The following is a 14245-nucleotide window of genomic DNA, read 5'->3' as shown; positions in this document are numbered from 1 at the left end:
GACTGTTGTGTATACTTGTGTTAAAGGATCCTCTAAATATGAAAATAGCCTACACATTAGAAATAATCCTGGGTTTCTACAAAATTTCAGAAAGTTATCTGCGTCTGCCAGCGGGGTTGGCTTTTGCGTCACAAAATGTCAAGGTTGGACAAGATGATGAGTGCACACAAACGGATTCTTATAACAGGTACGCTCTCCATCTTCTTGGCAGTGATCTCATCAATATGCGATTCGCTTACAGGCTTTCAATACCCTTCAGGTGCTGCAAATGGAATTGGCCGATACTTGACATTATACTTTCTTCGCAAAGGACACCAAGTCTGTGGCATCGACATTGACGAAACATCACTCGACAAGCTCAAGCGTGAAATATTCACAGACTCAGAAATCCAACCCGCAAAAAGCTTGTTATTGAAATGTGATGTCTCATCAGAACCGCAAATCGTTCATACATTTCAAACTGTCGCGACACAGTTTGATGGACTTGATGGGCTAGTTGTAATGCACATTTGTGTATCTCAAACGTTACGAAATCGGTTCCTGACATTATATTGCTTTATAGAACAATGCTGGACTAACAAGAGCCCAATTCAAGTCTGAAAAGCTCGAAGACGTGGAACTTTCTGAATGGCAGCGATATCTGGATGTGAATTTGACTGGACCGTTCTTGATGTGCAAGCATGCTGCTCCGTTTTTGAGGAAGTCGAAGGGTAGTATTATCAATATGTCGTCGACAAGGGCATTGATGTCTGAACCGAGGTATGTTGTTGGTGCGCTTTTGGTAATGAATGTGCGTTGGAGTAATGGAATTGTGTATGAGATAGGTCGGAAGGGTATGCTGCTACAAAGGTGAGGCTGGTTCTAACCCCAGCAAAAAAATTACAGTGAATAATGTAAAACAGGCGGGTTTAGTAGGCCTCACACACTCACTCGCTATGAGTCTTGGGCCTGATGTGCGCGTGAACTGTGTATCGCCTGGTATGCTGCCTGACTTGGTGTTGGAATCAAAGTGATTAAGCAACTAGCTGTAAGTCTTGTTAACCATCCTGGTTTTTAGGTTGGATTGACACACGCGACGAAGTGGAAGCGACCCCTCCTCCATTGACCGAGGCAGACCACAAACAACATCCTGTTGGACGAGTTGGAGTTCCAGACGATGTCGCAAGGCTCGTCAACTTTTTGATTTGTGATGAGGGAGGATTCATGACTGGGCAGAATATCGTACTTGATGGAGGTTAGTAATGCGGTGATGAAGGAATTTCAGTCGGGGTGTTTGGAGCTTGTGGTTGACTAGGGCAGTGTTGCTACTTGCTGCATTTCTGGCTCACACCTACCACACTTTCCAGGCATGACGAAGAAGATGATTTACGTGGATTAGATGTGTATGAAACTGTCTGGAATCCAAAATCGCGTCTCTGGCTTAGCGTCATGATAGACTTTGTTACGATTTGAATTGTCACAGTGGAAATTGCACGTTGTCTACTATACTGTATCCAAACAATACAAATTAGCATATTGGCATATTATTGACAATTAAATTGATTGAATCAACGCGAAAAAATCACGTCCAAACCTAGCTATCATGTTTAGATTTTTGTTTGCGGGCACTTGGATTTGTGCGAGTTGTGAACTCAGGACGGCGAAGAAGAGCTAACGTTTGAAGCAGACTTTGGATCCCAGATATAAGCACGCCGTCTGCCTCAGACAGTCCATTGATTTATTATTTCAGAAGAGCAAGATCCAAGATAACCAGCAAAATGGTGCCATCTAATCCCCTGCAGTCGTATGGTATTGTTCCCAGGTAGGCAAGATGGAACGGTAGACAGACTCTATTATGTGCCTACTGCCGGTTGCCTGCAGGACATGAGCGTTGCCTCTTCCCTGTTGCTAAAGATCAACATCGAACGTCAGCACTTCGACACCATTACGATCATTGATTTTTTGGTCGTTTTTCGACCTGCTGACCTCGAACGACGCCACTGACGCTCTGATCTGGCCATCTAGAAACTCTGTAACGCATCCAATCAACGTCTCCTGGCTGTTCCCATCCAACACAGCGACCCTCCTAAAGTCGTGTCCACCTAAATCAGACCTCCTCGACGCTCTAGGCTCAATATCAGGCTCGTCGGGCCCAACAGATGAAATCCTATCAAAGAGAAAAGCTATTGGCAAATCAGTGGAATCGTGCCAGGGTCAAAAAGTATGTGAGGATCAGGAACGGAATGGGGGACGAGAGGAAGAGGAGCTGGCTGAAGCTGCTGCTGTTGATGTGATGGATGAGAGTTGGGACTCGTTGGGTGGGGCTGTTACAGAGACTGTGTTTGAGGGTATTGGTGGTGTGGAGCAGATTCCGGCGTCGTTGGATGAAGGGTTGGTTAATTTGTTGAGGGCTGCTGGGTACTCGAATGCTCTTTTGCATGGACATCATCAGGGGAACTTTGCCATGAGTTCATGTCCTGGAAAGAAGGTAATTGGAAGAAGGATGCAATCCGTTTAAGACATGTCCAACCCCTAGTTTTTTCGCACTCCTTTTATAGGTGCGGTTAGACAGTGGACCAGTTAACGGACGCGCTGTAATCAACCGAGATCTAGACGCCGATTTTGCTCGTATGGCAAGTCTGGATATTCGAACTGTCGTCAAGTGAGAGTCTTTAGAAACTTATTATTTAAGAAGAGCTTTGCTTATTTTTTGGTCATGTAGCTGCCTGTTTGATCCTGAACTCTCGTATCTTGGAGCGTCGTATAATTTATACGAAGAAGCTGCTACCAAACATGGAATCAAAGTATTACGGTTACCTATGATGGAAGGCTCGTGTCCTGAAGCCTTTGACGAGCTGGACAAGGTTGTTGTTGAGATTTGCTCAACCATAGAAAGTGGAGGGTATATCTTGTGTCATTGTCGAGGAGGTATGGTACAGAATGACATTCTGACGTATGTTTGATTTCTTTTGTTCTGACCGAAACACACTCTCTACAGGGATCGGAAGAGCTGGACTCGTAGCCTGTTGTTTCCTTCTCCGAACAGGACTTTGTCGAGATCCGGAGCGTGCCATCAGACTTGTTAGGCTGAGACGGTCACCCAAGGTTCATCTCTGTTGATTTGTTAGTTGGGAATGAGTACAGCTCACACGTTCATCTCTGTAGGCTATTGAAACGCGTCGGCAAGAAGATTACATATCAGCATATCACATCTGGTTGAAAGACGGAAGGCCTCCTAACAGAACAATGGGTGTGAACGGGCCTATTTCTCAGTCTAAAGTGGTGCTGAACAAGGTTTCAGCGTCTTGGGGGCCGGCGTCTCTGTCGCCGCGTTCGCTTTCTTCATAAATGTGAACATGTAGATAAAAATACCATGCATACACTATTTTAATTGTTAATATGTCATGTAAATCAACAAAATGCATAACACGTCAGGATGTCAGTCAGGAACGCGCTTTTTCGAGATCGGATACGTAGCGACAGTAATAAGCCCGGTACAATGTCGCCCAAAGAGCAGTATGCCGTGATACAACGCTCACTTTTCGGGTCTGGCTAGCACATGCACCCCAAAACAATTACAAACATAATTCGCAAGCACTTGGCAATCACATAACAAGCAACAGTTGGAGATGCCAGGAGGAGGCAGCGAGCGGTCGTCGAGTAATCCAGGTCGTCCTAGGTCCCTCGATGAGCTTCAGTCGCTAACGACAGTCAAATATGACAAGACTCCTCATCATTATCTAACTTGGTGTCGCTCAGTAGAACGATTATTTGAAGAGGTACGTTCATAATAGTTTATTGCTGGAATTGTGGAGATATGAAACTGGGTATCCCGTCGTTTTATTGCCGTCGTTGCATTGGAAGATGTCAGTTGATTACACTTCATGTGGCTACTTGTTGTTTTTGGAAGCAGATGTGCATTTGCGCTGATTTGGCAAAGAGGAAGGGATCAGATTGTACTGCTTGATACGCTATCTACCTCCTTTGTTTACTACGTTGACCCTAACGCAATAGGGAAACATTGCCAGACTGAATGGAGATATCGAGGAAGCCTATATTAGATTCACTAGAGGCTTGGTGTAAGAACTACTCAAAGCTATAGTTTTTATGGATCTGTCAATGCTTACTCGTCGTTTTTGAACCATCTAGCATCATACTGGAACTGATACCTAAACTGCCAGGATTTCAAAAGTCCAATGCTGAATACCTCAAGGTCAAAAAGGCATGTACTCTTGAACGACCACACAGAGACAATTACGCTTACACATTTTATCCTCCCTAGTCTGTCACGGTGATATTCCCATTATGTGAAGAGATAAAGCTGGAAATCACCCGCCGATATCTAGAATGGAAGTCAACGCAACCAGAAGCACCATCGCAATCACAGTCATCATCACTACCACCGACATTCACACCTCAAGTCCCAGTCCCCACTCGACGTGCATCAACGAAAACGATGATTGATGACGTGCCATCACTTTACGAACTGGGCAATTCAGCATCACCGCCTCCGTCCGGTCCGTTGCTGAGGGATAGTTGGATTGGAGGACCGCCAGATATGAGTAAAATGGAGTCAATGACGCCAAATCAGCTGGCACAGTTCCTGGTGCAAGCTGGAGCTGATGAGTCCGCTACTGTGCTGGTGTTGGATGTCAGACCACAGAGTGAATTCTTGGAGGGACATGTTAGATGGAATAAGAAGAGGAGGGCTGATGGCAGGTTGTGTGGGGGTGTTATTAATATTAATCCGCTTTGGCTTACTCCAGGGTATGTGTAGCGAAAAAAGCGATCACATGGTGGTCTGGGATGATGTATCTCTGACCTCTTTCAATCTCTTAGAATGGTCTCAGAGGCAATCGAAAAGTGTCTAGAACTGTTACCGGGAATGTACAACACCTTAATTCCGAAACAATTATTCTTACAAAAAGACCAATTCGACCTAATTGTATATATGGATTCCAAGTCATCATCCCTGACCGAGTCTGGGCCTCTACAAATAGTACACAACTCTATTTATTCATTTGAAACTGAACGAATACCTCGATTTCCTCCCAAGATCCTACTCGGGGGATTTCAAGGTTGGGTCAAGACACTAGAAGAAAAGAATGGGAATAAAGAGCAATGGATTGAAGTTGGTCCTGGATGGGGTGGTAGTGATGAGTTGGATCCTAATTCAAAGTTGTTTGCTGCACTCGAGCCTGCACCACAGAGGCCAGCCAGAAATCCAAGGAGGAATTCTGAGGTGGAAGATGTGTCGGGTATTGTTAGGGATCCTTATGAATATGTAAGCGTTTGCGTTATTCGTGTTTGGATGATTCTCGGGAGTTTTTTCTCCTCGCCGTCCTTGAATACAAACTAAAACTTGAACACGATTATAGATATCTCGAGCTCCGATACCTATACGAACAACGTCTGCACGAGAATCGGAACCTGTTATACCGCCACGAAGTCCAGCTCGAACCCATCCTTTTGATTCTCCACTTACATTCATGTCGTCAAGTGTCCCACCTAGTAGACATTCATCACTGGGACTTGACAAGGAAAACCAACAACCTCAATATGATCCATCAAGATACCGAGAAGCGTCATCCTCATATAATTATCCAGTTTTACCGTCAAGCAGTAGTAGTAATAATAGTAATAATACCGGACGAAACCAACTGCCAGGTTCTCCGATGCAGATGGAAGCACCACCATTACCCTATAAACCAACAGAAGCTGCATATAACGAGTATGCAAACCTGCCACTTACATCTCCCTCGTATGAACCTCCATATGTCTTCCCGCCACGATCATCACTGCCAGCAGGATCTGCTGCATCAACGGCTGGTCCGCTCGCTTCACGATACTATGCACCACAAATACCAGCTGAAATCATTCAGTGGGATTCATCATCAACACTAGCATCAGCAGGTCTGAAAAATCTAGGCAATACATGTTTCATGAGCTGTATCCTGCAGTGTTTGAGTGGGACACTACCACTAGCAACCTTCTTCAACAATGGTAAATACAGAAGGCACCTGAATCGAGAAAACATTCTAGGTACCAAAGGACAAGTGGCAGATGCCTTTGCCGCACTTATCAAGGACATGTGGTCGCAAGATGAGACGGTGATTACTCCAACAAAGTTTAAAGCTACTGTTGGAACTTGTGCACCTCAGTTTCGTGGTAATGAGCAACAGGATGCGCAAGAGTTTTTGGCATTCTTGTTGGATGCGTTACATGAGGATTTGAATGATGCTAGAGGTCGAGGACCACCACCTGCCATGACTACCGGAGAGGAAGATGAACGATATCCAGATGATGTATATGGATGTCGTTTTCTTTGTCGATTCTGGTTGTTGACACAATTTTTGTTCTTTAGGAGGCTTCAATTAGGAGCTGGAATCGATATCAGTTATTGAATAAGAGCTATATTGTGGATTTATTTCAAGGGCAACTGAAATCAAAGTTAGAGTGTATGACTTGTCATAAGGTACCTACTGAAATTATTGTACCTCCTTTTTTGCGCTTCAGTATTGTCTAATTGAATTGCATTTAGACCTCAACGACTTTTGATTCTACAATGTACTTGTCATTGCCCATACCAGCAGCCAAAAAGAAAGGAGCAAGCATATCACTCGATGATTGCCTATCCAAATTCCATGAAGAAGAGATACTAGATAAATCTGACGCCTGGATGTGCCCACAATGTCGTGTGCCTCGAAAAGCTACCAAGAAATTGACTATACAAAGGCTGCCCGTCATATTACTGATACACTTGAAACGATTCTACTTCCAAGGCCCCTTCCGTAATAAGATTGAGACTGTAGTTGATTTTCCTTTGCAGTAAGTTGTGGTGCTCGGATTTTTTTTGAACGAAAAAAGGAGTTGACTAATTTTCTTTGAAACTCTTTCAGGAACCTGGATTTGACCAAATATGTACCAACAAATACTCCAACAACTCGAGATGGGGGTCAGCCTGTATATAACTTGTATGCTGTGTCTAACCATTTCGGTGGATTGAATGGTGGACATTATACCGGCATTGTCCGTAATGGCTATCGAAAGGAGTGGTATAACTTTGATGATGCTCGAGTTGGAAGGGTTGATGCTAATGCTGTCAAGGTATGAGAGGAGAGAATTGGCAAAGAAATCCTGATGGATGGTTGGCAAAGTTTGTAGCTTTGGACTAACTTGTTTCTGACCTATATGTCTTAATAGTCTAAAGCCGCCTACATTCTATTCTACGTCAGGAGAGACGTTACATAGTGGTCATGTACTCGTTGAGTAAAGTAACAATACACAAAACATTGCCGCGGAGACGAATTTGATAATGGCTGTCAAACATGAACGTTGTCTCAAGTAAAGATCATGAATGCGAAAATGCGAGTGACGTAAGTTCACGTTCACAAAGCTTTTATCTATGTGAAGTTCGTGCTTCAAGATTCATCAACCACACACTGCGCATATTTAATTCATACTTCTAAAGTGAGGTTGAAGGAAAGAGCGTCATCGGATATTTCAAAAGCGAAAGGTTTCTAAGCATGAAAAGCCAAGGGACGCATGTGTTGGTCTCTCGCTTTTCATCATCATCAACAGCGGTTTGCAATCTGATTGTGTTTGGTCAAGAGTCCAAGCAAGACACAAGTCAACCAGAGGATACAGATCTGAGCAAATAGCTTTAATACGAGGATTCCTTAATTTTTGATAAGGTACGCGGTCTCGCACAACACTGGTTTTTAGAAGTATGAAGTGGACATTGGGTTTGCGTATCGCAGCAAATTGAAATGAGTCGCTGACACCGTTTACGCTTTAATAGGACGCTTCGAATCATTAAGACGTTTTCGGTTTAATCTACACTTGAACATTTGATATCATCACGTGCACTTTACCGATCTTTTCTGAGATCAACTACTAAAACAACACAACAAAAATGTCACAACCTATAGTATCAGTCCCAGTCTACCGACAACGTTCCATTCCCCGAAACCGACCTCAAGTCTCTATGAAATCCGTACATTATGACGAATTACCTCGAAACACGTATCCTACACCAACTGTATCACCGTCTGATGTTGTTGAAGGTGCTGCTGGTGGTATTGTTCAGGAGTATGGTGGGAGCAGAGACGAAGTTGAGACGTATCACGGGTATATACACACTGCGAGAGATGCGTTGTTGTTGCTGGAGGGGTGTAGAGTTGGGAGGTTGAGGCTTGTGCCTGTGAGTCATTGATTGACTTTGATATTGTTTTGCAAGCTGGAACTGTTCTTGAATAGTGCTTGAACGTGACTCACTCCTTCTGGAATATAGGATCGACAAAGTGGAGCCTGTATTCGATCTGGTGCAGTTTTTGTTTGGAATGAAGAAGAGTCTGGGATTAAGAGATGGACTGATGGACGACAATGGTAATTATTCCTTGTGTTTATCTTATGTGTTGGTTCTCACCAGTCGGTTCAAATGGTCTGATCACTAATACGATTGGGCTTTTTTTTGCTTTAGGACCCCATCACGTATCAGTGGATGTTTCCTCATCTACCAAGAACTCACCGCCCAAGGCAACCTCGACTCTAAATCATCACGAGCATCAGCAGCCACATCATTTTCAATCAAGGAAGGAGGTCTCATCAAACGTGGCATGTCGGTTGTAACTGCAGACAAGGTCAAGATGCATCTGGTTTCGTACTTTACTCGAGAAGACGTTGCTGCGAAAGCCCTCATATCGCCTAGTGAAGATCCAGCATTAAGAGATGTAGTTATTGCTCCTGAATACTATCCGGAATTCAAGTCGTATGATACTCCACCACAGAATGAGTCTCGGTATGCTAGATCTAGTGCTGCTGTTAACGAAGCGAGAACATGGCAAGCTTCAGAACCAACGAAAGCTATCAGTGAACATTCCTATTACGATCAACCAGGACCAGCATGGCTCCAGAACGAATACACCGGATCTATCCGCCCAAACAACATGTACCACGCTCGCACCACTCCATACCAGTATCCACCACGACCACAGCCATCGCACACGGCGGGACCTATAGACTCGATATTTGATGTAACGGTTGTTTCCATACCTACAGGAAGACATGAGCCAGGAGGTGAACTCGAAACGCAGAGGAGACTTGCAATTGTGCTTCCACCTCCGGTATTGGATTCACCTCGTCATCCGCTTGATCAGCGGTTTATTGACAGGTTGTCATCCTATTCGCAACGGTCTGAGATGTTAAATGAAGAGAGACGGCACCAACAATATCAGTCTGATAATCAAGTGCTGCCACCGATGAATTCTTTCGGTGTTGCGAACCGTGGTGGGCTTTTGAGGACTCCTTCTTCGTCGTCAGATGAGTCTGAAATGACCTGGCGGCCAACACAGGAACGGATGTTGGATGGTGTCTATGAGAGAAAGATGTCTGATTTCGTTACTGCTGAACGGAGTTAGTGAAAATCTGCCCATTCTGCTGTGGTTGACCTGACGCCTGCGAGCGACCATCACAACTTCACGTGCAAATGAACATTTGTATCAAATAGAATCATTATTTATTTATCTTCGTAGTAAAGAACGCGTTCGCGTTTCTGTTGGTTTGAACTTTGCTTTCGTTCAGCTTCGTCATCACCCTTTTTCGAAAAAGCGAGAGGTTGAGTGGAAGGGAGAGACCAAAACTTCCCGAATGTATGTATACTCGATCGTGGTAAGTACACATCAATCGAATCGGGCTCTTCTAGGAGTACTGCTCCTCATTGCGCAAAGCTTTCGTCCAAACCAATTTCTGGTTCTGGCATATTCCCGACAGTTAAACGTATTAACAATCCATCTTAACACGGTTAGATTGAAGTATTTGCACCCACGAGCATCCCTATACTTGATTCCACCTCGATCAAATCACCAGAAGCATTGCCGTCAGATATCTTTGGCGAATTACATACTTCATACAAGCAACAGGAGACTACCAAGGCAACGAACAATAATAGTAGCAACAGTGTCACTAGTAGTAATAGTCAAAAGAAGAAGGCTAAATCAGCTACATCGTCATCCGCCAGTCAAGATTACCGATTAGGACGATTGTCTGTCGAGTGGATTGATCTAGCACTTGAACCAGAGCCTGAGCTAGAAGAAGACGAAGGAACGCAGGATTCTAGAATGGATGACGTGCCTTCATCAACGTACGCAGAGATCGCAGGGTCATCGTCAACTACTCGAAACTCACGATCTGGAAGCATGTCGTCAAACACGAATGTTACTCCTACCAAGGCTTCGTCATCGTCAGCAGGGGATGTGATAACGCCGAACAGTAATAAGAATACTAGTGATGAGCCTTCCATGATGGCAGAACTGGTAGCTGCACAACGTGATGATGCGCTTTTTCAAAGTACAGGAGGTGGTGGAAACAAGACACGGAAACGGACCAATGCACCTATAATACCTACGTCTGGTATATTCGTGCCCTTCAAAACAGGCAAAACGAAACTGAATGCTGGTATCGTGCATCTATATCGAGATCGTAAGGAAATCGAAGATGTGGTATCTCCTGCTGTTATATCAGACGACGAGGACGCTGCCGAGCAAGCTAAAGGATCTGGAACTATATTATGTATACTAGCAGTACCCTCATACATGACAACACAAGATCTATTGTCGTTTGTGGGACCAGCCCGTAAATCCATATCTCATTTACGTATTGTGCGAGACTCGTTACCGAATCGATACATGGTGTTGGCTAAATTTAGAGATGTGAGATCTGCTGAGAGGTTTAGAGGGCTGTTTGATGGCAAGCAATTCAATTCTCTCGAATCGGAGGTTGCTCATGTTGTTTTTGTCAAGAGTGTCGAGTTTAAGAGTCAGTCGATACCGCCGTATGCATTTCCGCCTGTACCAGAAGCACTAGCATCTTCGTTCAGTAATGGTAATAGCGGTGCAGCTACAGTTACGGCTTCTACGAGTGCTTCGCCAGATAAAGCAGCACCAGTCATCACAGCAACTATGTCGGTAGATGATACTACAAAGTCTAGTAGCAGTAATAACGATCGTAGTATAACTCCAACAGCATCCTCTACAACCAACACCACCAACACAACTGTCGCCCAACAACAATATCATCACCCACCAACACTAGTCGAATTACCCACATGTCCAGTATGTCTAGAACGTATGGATTCCGCCGCAACAGGTTTATTAACTATAATATGCCATCACACCTTCCATTGCTCCTGCCTTGCAAAATGGGGCGACTCGTCGTGTAAGTCACAGCGTGGGGGCTTGTCTTGTTTCTCAATTGAGCAGACCTGGTCTCTAACTGGCATTTACATGTAGGTCCAGTATGTAGATACTCTCAGCAACCAAAAGGTCCAGGCCTACTCCCATCCGAAGACGAAGAGCAGAACGAATGTGCTCAATGTGGCGCCACTGAAGATTTATGGATTTGTCTTATATGTGGCCATATTGGGTGTGGACGGTACCGTCGTGCACATGCTCGAGAGCATTTCACAAGTACACAGCACTTGTATGCTCTAGAGCTAGAAACACAACGAGTATGGGATTATGCTGGTGATGGATATGTGCATCGGTTGATTCAGAATAGGGCGGATGGTAAATTGGTCGAGTTGCCACCACCAGATGCTAGAAGTCGTGGTAATACGCAGATATTGACGTCACCTCAAGCAGAAATCGACTACTACAATAATAATAACAACAACATCCATAACGGAAACAACCATGCGTACAACAATTATAGTAACAATGATAATGCTATAAGTGGTGACAAAGGCATTGATGCTCTTGGAGTCGAATATGGGTATTTGCTAGCCACTCAATTAGAATCACAACGTATATGGTATGAAGCTCAATTAACCGCTGTACGTACCGACTCTGAATCCCGTATACAAGAACTTGTAAACACCCTATCGACCGAACGCCAAATACGTGAATCCATACAATTAGAACGTGACACACTTAAAAACGATGAACTGCCCACCCTACTTTTACAAAACAAAATCTATGATCGAAAGATGGAACGACTACTCGAACGCATGAATGCAATGGAGAAATCACTCGCTGAAGAACGACAATTGAACATAGGATTACGTGATAATCAAGCCTCGTGGCGGGCACAGATTGAGACGAGAGATAAATTGTTGCTGGAGAGGGATAAACAGGTGAATGATTTGCAGGAGCAGTTGAGAGATATCATGTTTTATCTCGAAACGCAGCAGAAGGTGGAGCAGTCCGGGATTAAGGATGAGATTACGGGTGGGCAGCTTGTTATTGAGCAGAGTACTCCTAGTAGTAGTGGGAAGAAGAGGGGGAAATCAAAGAAATGATGAAGTAAGAGAGAAGGATGTATGTATTATAGCTTGTATCTTGTAGCAAAGAACATTATCACTCATAGTTAGTTTACATGATTATTCGCTCATCCATCAGAGAAGACAAGCTTGATGTCTTCAATCGTTTACCTTACTTACTTTACTGCTTTGCTCCCATAGTTCTTGAGGCATAGTCGTTGTACTGTGTTTAGCAGTGTAAAATCCTGAAAATATGTTTGATTGGGGACTACAGGTCCCGTGTAGACAACTTGTTTTATGTTCTTTTTGCTTGAATGGTCTCTGAAATGTTTGGCGTTTGGTCGTCATTTTTCGAGACATATGTAATGGCAACCAGTGAGGATTTGGATCAGGATGTTCATTTCTACGATCGACATAAATCTGCAAATAGTCGTGGTAGACCACTTTTCGTACCGCTGCCTTGGTAAAAGTCGGATTCTCTTCAGATGATGAAGGTAAGCGTCTTGGACTTAATAGCGATTTCGAGGGCAGAACAAAACAGAGATCGGCCAGCTACAGACCCAGTCAATCGATTTTCTTCCTTATATTTTGTCTAGTGGCACCTTCTGTCATGCTATGCCGAAAAGCGTGATTTCTCCACTTGCCGTCAACATCGGCCAGGAACATAGAATAGTGTACAAGCGATGGCAAGTCCATTATTGATAATTAAGTACAATCCAATCACCAATTGCAACCACTTGTGATCCTCTGTGTTTTTCACACCAGGGTAGGCCCATTATCACCTGTGGAGCTTGATGCTACAGTCATGGTGCTTCAAGGCTACGTTAGACGTCCGCATGTGACCCAATTGGCACTCATCTCCCTCTCTATTCACCCCAACTCCACTGGCAGAGAGTCTCTTCTTCTTGGAAGCTAATATGACCAAAAGTCATATTGTTGTCCATGGAGGAAGCGAGGGAACCACGGGTATTCCTGAATCTCCGACACCAGCATATAACTAGCACCACCGTTCCAGAGACTTGACAGCAGAAACGTTTGACATATACTGAAGACGTTGTCTGGTTCAACTAGCTTGCCTTCCCGTCCAGGACCACCATATGGCACCTGTCCATATACGTCTCCTCTGTTTCAGGCAGCGCACAACCCAACAAGGTCTCACCTACTGAGAAATCTTCCCCAGCAGTACGTCTTTCCCTCCCCACTTGGATGTCAGGAATTTCAGTGAAGGCGCTAGTGTATTTTCAAATTCCGCTCTCCTCCAAGCACACATTACAGGTATGAAAAGTGTCAAAAACGACGTGATTCAAGAAGACAAATATTCAAACTTTACTGTCATAATCATGGCAAAATTTTTAAATCACGTTCAAAAACTCTTGAATTGCTCTAGTTCTTGATGTGGAGTTGTGGACAAGTTCAAATATCTCGCTCAATCCATAGAAAGCAGCTACAAAAAGAGCGCATGGTTCGCATTATGAATAATAAGACAGTCGCCGATGATGGACGATGGCTAGAACATGATCGGTATGGTGTCAAAATCCAAAAGGCCAAACCAGCTGTTTGAATTAGAGGAACATAGCGTTAACGAAACCCATATTTGCTGAAGACTATGTATGATGCTAATATATTTACGCTTCTAGAGTTCTACCGTGTCCCATGTCATAATGGATGTTAAAATAATGCCAGACATCAACCAAATGTGTACATAAGACTAAACCATTTCAGACAAACACTATGTAATATGTCTACCATCAATAACCACTTGGATCTAGATCATTCGAATCACGAGAAACTGAGAACCATTGCACCTCTGCAAGTTCGATGTACCAACTTTCCTACAATCATCATACGCAATTCCTGTGAACCTTTACCCATAGCGCCACTGGATGCTTCCAGATAATTTCTTCTCTTAAAAATGGAAGGCCAACGAATGAATGGGATTGAGTAATCAGTCCGTGAAGGTCAACAACTGAAGAGGATTACGGCCATGTACACGTTCAAAGGTATCCATAC

General features: G+C 44.0%; 3 protein-coding genes across 3 annotated transcripts; all 3 read left to right on the top strand.

Moving 5' to 3' along the window:
* Positions 1-135: 135 nt before the first annotated feature.
* Positions 136-3327, top strand: SmJEL517_g00051 (uncharacterized protein; the record flags this gene model as incomplete). The annotated part of the gene is made up of 12 exons (XM_031165981.1): positions 136-187; positions 242-498; positions 563-759; positions 825-849; positions 903-978; positions 1058-1234; positions 1295-1382; positions 2005-2467; positions 2538-2641; positions 2702-2907; positions 2978-3084; positions 3145-3327. The coding sequence occupies 12 exons, from the start codon at positions 136-138 to the stop codon at positions 3325-3327; spliced, it is 1935 nt and encodes a 644-aa protein (XP_031027977.1).
* Positions 3328-3608: 281 nt separating this feature from the next.
* Positions 3609-7252, top strand: SmJEL517_g00050 (uncharacterized protein; the record flags this gene model as incomplete). The annotated part of the gene is made up of 10 exons (XM_031165980.1): positions 3609-3758; positions 3994-4058; positions 4129-4192; positions 4262-4746; positions 4819-5263; positions 5358-6284; positions 6344-6454; positions 6521-6807; positions 6879-7086; positions 7190-7252. 10 exons carry the CDS (start codon positions 3609-3611, stop codon positions 7250-7252), a joined length of 2805 nt encoding a protein of 934 aa, XP_031027976.1.
* A 642-nt stretch (positions 7253-7894) lies between these two features.
* On the top strand, positions 7895-12274 carry SmJEL517_g00049 (uncharacterized protein; the record flags this gene model as incomplete). The annotated part of the gene is made up of 7 exons (XM_031165979.1): positions 7895-8182; positions 8273-8367; positions 8462-9393; positions 9488-9522; positions 9589-9648; positions 9786-11193; positions 11268-12274. 7 exons carry the CDS (start codon positions 7895-7897, stop codon positions 12272-12274), a joined length of 3825 nt encoding a protein of 1274 aa, XP_031027757.1.
* Positions 12275-14245: the final 1971 nt, after the last annotated feature.

Source organism: Synchytrium microbalum (genome assembly GCF_006535985.1).
Source record: "Synchytrium microbalum strain JEL517 chromosome Unknown SmJEL517_scf0001, whole genome shotgun sequence".
NCBI classification, from domain to species: Eukaryota; Fungi; Chytridiomycota; class Chytridiomycetes; order Synchytriales; family Synchytriaceae; genus Synchytrium; species Synchytrium microbalum.
Note: the sequence above shows the minus strand (reverse complement) of the source record. Positions and strands in the feature narration are given on the sequence as shown.